This window comes from Rattus norvegicus, chromosome X (genome assembly GCF_021556685.1).
Source record: "Rattus norvegicus strain SHRSP/BbbUtx chromosome X, alternate assembly SHRSP_T2T, whole genome shotgun sequence".
Classification (NCBI taxonomy): domain Eukaryota; kingdom Metazoa; phylum Chordata; class Mammalia; order Rodentia; family Muridae; genus Rattus; species Rattus norvegicus.
The window spans coordinates 147755947-147767661 of NC_141554.1; the positions used below are offsets into that span (position 1 = coordinate 147755947).

The following is an 11715-nucleotide window of genomic DNA, read 5'->3' on the forward strand; positions in this document are numbered from 1 at the left end:
GGATTTAGACATATGGATTTACTACGTTTACATTTTTTCTTGGTATATCTACACTCCTTTTTGTTGGGTGGGTTTTCTGTTCTTTGATTGCTCTTGCCCATTATGGTACAAATATGCCCATTATAGACAAGTATGGTGGCTGTGGTGTCCTTTGTAGACTGTGGTTCTGCTGATTGTGGGATGACAGAAAGGAATGGAGATGGGCTAGAAGTCCAGGAAAGGAGCATTTTGAAAGATCTAGGGGCCCCTGGGGTAGGACCAAGAAGTGGAGTTCCCAGGGCATTGAGGTTGGATAGGAAAAAAGGCTCTGCAGCAGAGTTAAGAAGTCTGATGTCTGTAGTTTTATAGGCCTTTGCCAGGGTAAAATGCCCATAAAATTTCTTAAAATGCCCCATTATTTTCTGTATCTGAATGTGAATCTATGATTACTTAAAAATTAAAAGCTTGATTTTAAAAACTGAACAAACAAGCAATGCTTTCAAAAACAAGTTTCTTATAAATATTATTCACAGCAGGAGCAAATTATGTAATTGGGCACATAGAAGAATGTCTAGTTATCTGGCACTCAAAGCATACTGCTGGGAGGATAGTTCCTTGTATGAAAATCAAATGAAGTGTTTTTTCATTGTTTGAGAATTGTATACACGCATATAATGGGCTTTGATCAAATCCATTCTCTTTCCCATCCTTGCAATTCCGTACGGTTTCCATTATTCTATATCAATTACATGTACTCTATTTTTTTGGGGGGGTGCTTATTGCTACCAGTATGTGCACAGGTGTAGGACCATCTAACTAGACCAGTAAATAGACTTTCAGGAGGCATGTCCCTTCAGAATAAAAACTGTTATCTCCTTCTCCTGGCCTCCACCAACTGCCTATAGTTGCTTAGCTTGGTGTTGGATTTTGTCTGGATTGATTTTGTGTAAGTCTTTTGCATGAAGTCACAGCTGTAGTGAGTTCATATGTAAAACTGCCCTATCCTCTCCAAAAACAGCTTCACTGTATTTATTATCTACTATCTTTGGCTACTACAATCATTCTTTCACATCTTCCATGATGATTTCTAAATCTTTGGGTTTTGATACAGGAATCCCATTTATTATTCAAGTGGATTTTCCATAATTCTAAGACTTTAGATTTTACCTTAATGTATTTTGTTCATTCTGGGGTGACTTTTGTAGTTTCAATCTGCTGTCCATGCATATCTAGTTTTCCATCATTATTCATTGAAGAGGCTGCATTATCACCAACATGCATCTTTCTCTTCTGTCTCAAGATCTATATGGTTATAGTTTTGGAGGTTTCCTTTTGGGTCCTCTATTCTAGTCCAGTTTTCTCTGCAAGTGTTTTTGTGTTGGTACCACACAAAATTTTGTTAGTGTGGCATTATAATATAGTTTGAAGCCAGAAATTGAAATTGCTATAAGAAAACACAGGAAACCACCTTAAGATATATTATAGGTAAAAATATGGACTCTAGTAGCTCAGAAAATAGAAGCAAGAATTGATGAATGAGATTGCATTAAATTCAGAAGTTTCTGCAGGGCAAATGACTGAGTGAAGAAGTAGCCTACAGAATTGGAGAAAACTATTGCCAGCTATTCATTAATATCTAGAATAAACAGTAAATAATACAATCAACAAATGGTCAAATAGACTCTTCCTCTCTCTTTTCACTTTCTCTCAAACAGTATCTCTCTATGTAGTTCGGGATTGCATTAAACTTATGACTCTCTTGTTTCAGATTGCCTAGAACTTGTACTAAAACTATATACTACAATTCCCAGACAAACAGTTCCAAATAATCTACATACATGAAAAATATTAATGTCTTTATTCATCAAAAAGATATAAGTTAAATCTGCTTTGAGGTTCTGCCTCACTCAATTCAGAATGGCTATCAAGAAAGCAAAGAACAACGTGGAGGAGGATGTAGGAGACAAGGAACCCTTACACACTGTGCAAGTAACCAAGTGTTGGCTAGTGTAGCCACCATGCAACTCAATTTTGAGCTGCCCACAAAAGTAAACTATAGTACCATCCCAGACCCATTAGTTGGAATGCTAACCAAAAAGAAAATTGATTGACTTAGTATCTCAGAAGTTTTTCAAAAGTCAAAGAGTTTGGTGCTGAGTCATAGGCAAAAAAGATTGTATATTTTTATCTAATTTTATAGCTAGAATACAGGGTCTTTATCAAGTTAAATGAGTTAAACAGGTCATTTTGAAAGATCTCAGAAATATGAATAAGACACTATGACTAAATTGGGAAGCCTGACCAATTTCTTTTCAACTTTAGATATTCGTGGTGCTGTAGAAACGCCTTAGGAAAAGTTTACAAACTATTTCAATAAATGAATATAAAAGTGTTTTTAAATTTTCAAGAAAAATTGGTTTCAAGAAGGCACTTGTAAGAAAGGGCCTATCTGTGAGTTATCTGTGATTTTCTCCTTCATGTTCTCTCGGATGCCCATTTAAATCGATACTTAGTGAGATCTACTCACTTTTGAATATTTGAATTGAAATGTCCAATGCAATAATTGTTAGCAGAAAGCGGAGTAGCTTTCAAGTGTCTTGATCTTTTTGACAGCTAATCAACAGAATGGACAAACCTCACTGTCTGGCTTTTCAATACATTTTTATAAGTACAAACTCTGACTCAATACTCCTCATATTTAAAACGTATGCTCTACAAATATTTAATGTTCTGATAAGGACTAATCATCTACGATGTTAAACAAAGTATATACTATCCTTTAACCAAATAGAGGAGAGATTCATATATCTAGTTGGTGATAAAGCCATAAATCTTTTTTAAGCACACAAGAAAAACTATGTCATAACATCGGGTATAAAAGTGATGCCTAAAATCTAAATTTCAATTCTTAATGAAATGTACAAAATCACTACACAGACATAAAAATACTGAGCTTTGTGCTACATTAGACCACTGTGTGCTTTCATAAGATATTGATTGTTTTTCTTATGTATTAAAAAAACTCAAACCAATTCTGCTAATTAAGCTTTCCTTGGCCAGGAGCTCATTTGGATCTCTGACAGTTCCTAGTTAAAGCCCAGTTTGTGGTTTTTGACGGCAAACCAAGACCCTCTTGTCTGCTTCAGTAAAACTGGCTGGTTTTCATCCCTGGCATTATCCTGTAGATATCCTCATCCCAACAAGTCACCAATTGTCTTTACCATGACTTAAGAGTTGTGCCAACTTTTTTTTTTTTTGGTCACTTTTGCTGGGGACTAATACCAGTGATAATTTTTTTTCTTAATTTGGCTTTCCTTTATGACAAATAATCTCAATAGGAATCAATTTTATAGTGAGATGATCGTGGAAGTGCAAAGCAAGTAAATCAAAGCATCTAGCTGAATTTGTGTATGTGTTTTGTCATTAAGTCTTAATTTTTCAGTTTACTACAAAGAAGCTGAAGTACCATAGACAAGTAATATTTTAGAAAATGATTTGTCTACAGAGTACATTTTTTTGAAATACGGGTATGTGATATGAATAGATTTCTTCCAATTTTGTTCAAATTTTAACATGTGTAGAAACAGGAAATGAGGCAGAGCCAAATACGTTTCATACTTGTATTAGTTAATCTACCTCATCTCCCCTTTTCTATGTCCTTATCAGAAAAATAAACAACTTACATATTTTATATTTGCTTCATACAGAATTTGAAACATGTTTCATGGTATTTTGATTTCAAAAATGTATTATCCAAAGCAGCTACTTTGTTACATTCCTTACCTCTTTACAGAATCTCAAACTAAGACGGAAAAGACATGACAAACTTTGTTAAAAGAAAAAAAAACAAAACTATTCTTGTCTCTCTGCAACTAAAACTTGTAGTCTGTGACCTTGAGAAAGCCAGAAAGTAAATACAAACAGTAGAGAACTGAAGGCCATCCATCCTCTCTCCTACTTTCCGTAAAGGGTATCAAATATTCATCCTCACAGGTACATGTCTTCCTAACAAGGCAGATGGGAACGAAAGCAAAAGCAATTCAAAATGGGGGTGGAAGCACATGAAAGCAATAATTTTGAATCTTTGACATTTGTTTTGAAACTACCTTACTACCCTATACCCTTTACCATCTGTCTGTTATCCCTCCCAACACCCACCTCTGTCTTCCCACAGGGCTCCATTGTCTGCAGTTCCTGTTTCTCAGGGGCGGAGCTGTGGGAGGCAGCCATGGGTGCCATAATAGGCACCTGCGGCTCGCACAAAGGGCTGTGGGTGCTTGTGGGAGAGACAGATTGATGTATTGTGCATGGGGGAGGAGGGCTGTCACTTGAATCCATGTGAACTCAGGCTTTAGGGGCAAGGGAGATTGACAGCTTTTGTAGGTTGCATTTCTTTTTCAAAGCTTGGCTTTAATAGACAGTAAGTTTGGGGCCCCAGGCTTTCACTCCCATAATTCTAACAGGGCAATCACGAGCATTCAGCATTTCTTTTTACCCCCCTTGTTCCGCATTAAATGATTTCAGTAAAGGAATGTGCAGCATTAATTAGAATTTGTTAGCAGATACCAAGGGGAAAAGTTTCTTCACAACAACTATAGGAGGTGTCATTTGTACAAAGACTTTTTTGTTTTCTTTCCCCATTACATTATCACTGCAATATGTAAGGTAGTGATTCTTTTCATTTAAATTAAGTGGAAAGCTACTAAATCTTGTTTTATTCTCCAAAAAGAATAAGGTCCTTAACACTTATCTTTTAACTTCTTTCATTTCCTAAGGTTGGTGTTTACTTTTGCTTTCAGTCCAACCCATTTACTGGTCTGTGAGGTTGTGTATCCAGTTTTGTGTACCATTGAGCTCTTACAATTGCAGGCAACCCACTGTACTGATATATAAGGATTGTTACCAGGTAAAAATGACCACAAATAATATTGGAAACCATTGATATACCACTTCCCTTTCAGTAATGGTACATCAAGAAGTGCCAAAAAATCAGTCTTTTAGGTACATGTCCTAGTGTTTACAAAAACTATTTTTCTCTAGTTTCTATTTAACCTTACCTATGACATCAAAGTTATAGAAGGATGGGGCAGTGGGCAAAGAATGTTCCCCCCCCATGGAAAACTCTTTCCTAAACTATATAAAAACTTTAAACATTAACCTCACACTCACATAGATAACATCATTTTCTTACAGTTAGTAAAAATGATCTCTTTGTTTTGTATCTATGTTTTATTCTTTGACATTTATTTAGGATGAAATCCAATGTCAGATGGATATGTCCTATAAGCATGCTCTTTGGTGTCTGGAAAACTGATGAAACATTACTAACATTTTTGATGTGATTCTTCTAATATCTCTCCTATATAAAATCATTTTCCCCCAATGGAAAGAGTTGAAGGCTAATTGAATTAGATTTTTTTCCATTTAGTTCTTTTATTTAAATGTGTCAGGGCAACAGTGAAAAATATTAAGTCTATCCAGAATTCTCAGAGAGAATATATTCCCACAGAGTTGTGTAACTCTGTCTATAACAATTTGGTGCAGTGGCTTTAAAAGTAGTGGGGTGATAATAATTAGGGTGTGTGACAGAAATTTCAGTGTTGGATTCAACATTTTACGGTGCAGGGCATGAAAATTGCCAAGTGGGGGCTAGTCAGCTCTAAGTACTAATTAACTAATTAATCAGGTGCTGAAACCAAGTGAATGGAGGATACCAGCCAGACAACTCAAGCCCAAGCAGAGGGTTGCGCTCTTTAAAAGACACTGCACTCTTTCTTCTTGGTTTTTAACCCAATCAGAAATGGGAGAGAGAGACGGGGAGTGGGGGGGGAGGGGTGGGTGGGTTATGGTGCAAGCTTTTCACTTAGAAAAAAAATTAAATCAAAACATGTGCCTCTGATAATAGCTGTAAGGCACTCTGAGTAGGTCTGTGGCTGATTCTCCAGTCAAGCAGTGCTTTAAGTTTGGTAGGAGCTGGAGTAGTAGTTTAGAGGATTCTACCTTCCTGGGGTTTATGACTACAATACATACATATACAAATACATATACATACATATATGTAGGAGAATTCGAAACATGTCAGTTTTGGAGAGCTGATCTTAGGTCTTTTGCCTCATCCTTCGTTTATGTAAATGAGAAGAGTCCAATTACACATATGGAAAAAAGGTTTAATGAATCGTGAAAAGCCTGGTTTGCAGAGAAAGAGTGCAGTCTCTTCTCCTTATTTCCCTCCTCCTCCTGCTCCTCCTCCTCCTACTCCTCCTGCTCCTCCTCCTCCTGCCCCTCCTCCTCTTTCCCTTCTGCCTCCCTTACTCCTCCCTCTCATCCTTGAGATTTAACTTAGAAATTTGTATTTCTTTTAAGGATGATGATGAAGCCTAATGATTTGATCATTTTATTTCACATGCTAATTTTAATACTTCAGAATTATCAAACAGTTTCCTAAAAGATTGAAAGTTACATTTGTAAGGCTTTCTGGATAGTTAACAAATATTCTACACCAGAAACTACAAAATTCTGATTTTCCTCCCCTAAATTTGAAGAAAGAAATGATTACATGTCTGTTCCTCTCCCCTTGGATATTATTCTTGGCTCAATTTTAATTTCTTTTGTTTGTTCTGGAATTGTCTGCAGTGAAAGTGGGTTACACCATTAAAAGGGAACTAGGGAGCCTCCAGGAAAAGTATTGTCCATACCTTGTAGCTTAGTTTGGAATTGCATTTTAACTAGCAATTCTTATTTTACTTTTTTCCAAAAAGAATCTGAATTTTGTGCTGTAGTAGAAAGTTCTGTTTGATCTTTCAGTTACTTTTTCTCCTTTAGTTAATGTTGGTGTAATGAGTAGTTGCAAATGGATCACTTTCCACCCCAAGTTTTAAAATGATATAAACCTTTATAGGAAGGCTAAGGAAATCAGTGCTGTCTGGCCATTTCTCTCAGAATTTGATAAGTATGCAACTAGTTCCAAAGAAGTGTTGTGTGGGGACAGCAGGGGGCTTCTCAATCATGACCTTCAAGTGCTTCTCAGAGACTTTCAACTGTTCCTCAGAGACCTAGTTCCAACCACCTCACTGGGCACCTGGGGAAACTGAGACCTAGGAGGCCGAGAAGGGGGCACTAGAGTGACCTTTTCTCCCTCTACAAATACTGATTGAATTATGCTAAGTCTGTTTTCTAAGTGTAGAAGTCATCCATCGTCTGTCTAGTTCACAGAAGGGACGGGTCTTCCACCTCAGCCTCCCTGGATCAGCGTCCTAGAGGTGAAGGACAGCATAAAGTTGCCTCCATAATCTTCTGTGACAACACAGGCTGTAAAATTTCACCAGCTCGTTGGGATAGAGCTGACAAGTACCCCCAAACTGTGTGTGCACAGGGGGTCCCGCGCCTGCCGAGTGCCGCATGGAGAGAGCTCTGCACCAGGCCACCTCCGAGCCCTCAGTGCGGCAGGCGCGGCGCTAGCGAGTGCTGGGGCGGAGCGGACGGCTCAGGCCTGGCCCGGGGAGGCGGGGAGGCCGCTGCGCGGCGAACGGACGGCGGGAGACTGCGCGAGCCCGGAAGCGGAGCGCAGGGGCGCCGGCGGCGCTGGAGTTCTGGCCCGCCTGGGAGGCTGCAGCCGGGGGCCGGGCCGGGCCGGCGGGGCGGGGCGGGGCGGAGACCAGGGCCCCGGGCGGCGCTCGCCGCCGGAGCATCGGAATCTCAGCTCCCGCGTCTGTCCGCCCGCCGAGCGGCGCCCGCGAAGGTGGCGGCGGCCGCGGAAGGCGGAGGGCGGCCCCAAGCTTGAGGTGAGCTGCGGTGGAGGCGGAGGCAGACGCGGACGCGGAGGTGGAGGTGGAGGAGCGCAGGGCAGAGTCGGCGGCCGAGACCACAGCTGAGGAGGGCGCGCGGCCTGGAGGAGGAGGAGGAGAGGGATGGAGGAGCAACAGAAGGACCGTGAGGCCGAGGTCGCAGGGCCCTGGTTTTCCAAGTGGGAGCGTCAGTGCCTGGCCGAGGCGGAGCAGCTGTCCCCCGAGCTGCAGGAGGAGGCGGCTGCTGATGCGGCGGGGCTCAAGATCGAGCGCCAGAGGCTCTGGCACCTATTCCAGATCTCAGCCACCGCTGTGGCCCAGCTCTACAAAGATTCCGGGTGCCAGCAGCCAGGACTCTCTATGTGGGACCCCTTTCAGAACGCGGCCATGGCTGTGACCAGCCTTTACAAAGAAAGCGGGGATGCCTCCCAGCGAAGTTTTGAACTGGGCGTCCAGGTTGGCTACCAGCGTCGTGTGAGAGATGTTCTGGAATGGGTGAAGAAGGGTAGGAGCATCATTCGCCGGGAAGACCTCATAAGCTTCCTCTGTGGCAAAGTTCCCCCCACACCCCCGCCGCTCCGCACCTCCTGGACGTCCCCCAGGCCACCCGCGGCTGCCTCCACTCAAGCTGCTGCCACTGAGTCTAGCGCACCTGTGGATGTCGACCTGCAGCCCTTCCACGAGGCCATTGCGCTTCATGGCCTCAGTGGTGCCATGGCAAGCATCAGCATGCGATCTGGCACTCCAAGTTCATCACAAGATGGAGGTATTGCCAGCAGTGGGCGTCGGAAAAGTAGCTTCCTTGAAGATGATCAGAACCCCTTGAGCTCAGAAGAACTGGCTCTCCGCCTGGACAGTGGGGGAATCCGCAAGCGCACCTCTGCCCAGCTTGGTGATGGCGCTACAGACTCTCCATCACACAAGCGCAACCGAATGGTCTAAACTGCCTCCTTGATTGCCCACCATCCACCAACTTATGGCTTGACAGTCAACTTGACCATCAACTTGCTTGGTGAAAACATACCAGAGACTGCTCATCTTCCTTCTCTAAGTTAAATATTTCTATCAAGTTTACCATAAAGAAAATTTAAAAGTATTCCAGAAGAGGCGTCCTATGACTCTGACTTTCCATAAATATAACTCTATTATAGAACATCAAATATCACGTAGTTAGCAGGATCATTTAAACTTTAAAGCAAAACATATCCAGTGAGGGTGGGAGCCTGGTTTATCTTGTTCAAGTTATTTCTTAGCACCTAGTACAGTTGTTGGTGCTCAATAGATGTTTGTTGAGTGAATAAATGTTACCTTATTTTAAATTCTTAAAGGGGAAATACATAGATATTTATTTGCTTATGGAACATTTTATTCTTTTTAAGTTGTTTGCTTTGCCAATTCATGTACATTGTACGAAAATGTAAGATCAGACCTCTGGGTTTACCCCACTATACCATACATCCAATTTCTGGAAAGAAACCGTGGAGCTAATATATTTTAGGTTATTTTGCTTTGGAAAAATTTGCTTTGGGTAATGGTGATGCGAATAGATGCTATAGTGATTGGGCTAAGTCAGTGCTCACTTTAAGAAAAGGAATCCAAGTAAGATGGTAGCCTTGGTGGCCTTGATGGCCTTCTGCTTAGGAATGTAAAACGTTTCTCTGTGGTTCCATATTAGTGGATTTAGAGTAGCAGACAAATTAGAATGAACTGGGTTTCCTTTAGGGTAATACCATGGTATTGTTCTACTGAAAGCAACAATAGTAGAACCCTAGCTCCACAAAGTAACTGAATGATTTTGAGCAAGACTGTCAATATCTACTGGTCCCAGTTTTTCTTATGTGTCTGCTAGGGTCACTTCAAATAGCAGATGAGGTCCCAACTTCTAGTGTCCACAGCAATGCTTAGCTCACTGAGTGCTTTCCCTATGTGAATGCAAGTTGGTCAGATACCGAAGTCCATGCTTATTTTAGCAAAGGCAGAAAAATAAATGTAGGAATCAGCAAATAAAGCCATGGTATTCTACTTGAGTTCAAGATTACTGTTATGTAGTTTAAAATTCCCTAATTATCACAGTCTGTGTATTAATTGTAAATAAGTTGAACTTATGACAGGATCAGCACTCTGAATAAACACTACAGCATCCTCAGAGTTCCTGGAATTGCCTGAGGACCACATGTTGCAACCAGGGGGAAATAGCCTGAAAGAATATGGGGAGGGGCAAGTCCAGAAAGACTATGGAAGTAAAGGTCCTAGGGTATCTAAAAGGCTAACTTGGTTTTGAATAAGAGCGGTGCTGTGGAAATACAGCTGGTAGGGTGGAGGTGGTGGAATGGATTATGGAAGGGGTAGAAGGACATGAAAAAAAAACCCTCATCTTCTCCAGAGTTTTCCAAAGACTGTGCATAAAACATAGGTTTGCTAAAGACACCTTGCCTCTAAGTTTACATCAGGTTTTTTCCTGCTCCGTTAATATGACTTTGGATAAAGTTTATAGTTGACCAATATGTTAAAAGAATACTAGATTATGAAGTGAGTTCGCTGATAGGAGAAAGGAAAGAAACAACTTGGTATTGCATTGTGTAAACACGGAGGGACTGTCTTAGATCCTGAGAAGAGATATAAACCATAAGATATTTCTTATCCTCAAAGACTTGATGCTGCCCTGGATGATAAACAATGTAGCCAAGCAGGGACTTCTAGCTTGGGAAAAATGCACAAGAGAAAGCTGTGTAGAGCTCAAAAAGGGTTCTTGCTGGTAGAGCCATAGCTTCTGGGAAATGGTGGCATTTAAACTGGGTCCAGTAAAATGAGTAGCAGGCAAATCTTCTTTGGAAGATGATCGAGTACCATTTGAGTAAGAAACAGTATATTGGGTAGGAGAGGTGGGGCTAAGGTTTAAAGGGTCTCAAATGACCATCCACAGATTTTATCTGGGTCCAAGCAGTACTTTGTACCATCCAAGTACCACCATCCAAGTAGTACTTTGGGAAGTTTGTCTTTGGCAGGTGTCCTGTTGTCCAGAAGCAAACACTGGAGTGGAGGCAGTTCAACATCTCACAAGATGTTCTTCTCTGGGGCTATTGACCTTTGGTTAACCCAGGCTGGGGCGATGGATGCTCTGATTAGATTTTCTTTAGGGAGCCTTTGTTCATACTCCTCTTCCAAGCCATAAACCATACAAGATAGAAAGCACATCAAGTAAGATTCTGTGATGCTTCTTCAAGCCTGAAAAGGCATTCAGTTCCAGCTGCATCTCTTACTGAAGATATGGAAACCCACCCCACACCCCCACACCCCACTCCTTGATTTTTCTTTCTGCTTCTACGTTTTGAGGATACTCTTCTGGTTGATCACTGAGGCATACTGGGCACAGATTTAACTGGGAAAAAAAAACAACTGTAATTTTAGCAAGTATATGGGGGTGGGTGAATTGCAATACTGTATGCCATTATGAAAGCAGGTATTTTGTTTGTCTTGTTTCCTTTGGTAATTCTGAATGACCAGTATAGTGTCTGATTCATATGGACACATACTGCATAAATTTTAAGGAACCAGATGACTAGAGCCACCATGTATGACCAAGGGCCTTCCTGCATTCCATATAATTATGATCTCAGAAAGGTTCTTGATGTGCATGTGCTTTTTCCTAGATAAATACCCATTTTTGTGCCTTTACCTTCATTTCCAATGATGTGATTTAAGCTTTTTGTCCTATGACCAATGAGAGAGAGAGAGAGAGAGAGAGAGAGAGAGAGAGAGAGAGAGAGAGAGGAGAAGAGGAGAGGAGAGGAGAGGAGAGGAGAGGAGAGGAGAGGAGAGGAGAGGAGAGGAGAGGAGGGAGAGCATTCTTGATTATCTTGTGAATTTGGCCATTTCAGAGCCACTATCCAGCTGACTTACAAATCAGAGGGTATCCTAAAACTACCTCTTTACAGGAATGGATCTATAAGTA

At 41.2% G+C, this 11715-nt stretch overlaps 1 protein-coding gene across 1 annotated transcript; it reads left to right on the forward strand.

Moving 5' to 3' along the window:
• Positions 1-7875: 7875 nt before the first annotated feature.
• Hapstr2 (HUWE1 associated protein modifying stress responses 2) lies at positions 7876-9911 on the forward strand. The gene is given in 1 exon segment (NM_001401189.1): positions 7876-9911. A coding segment is annotated over 1 exon segment (819 nt). The 5' UTR covers positions 7876-7886; the 3' UTR covers positions 8706-9911.
• Positions 9912-11715: the final 1804 nt, after the last annotated feature.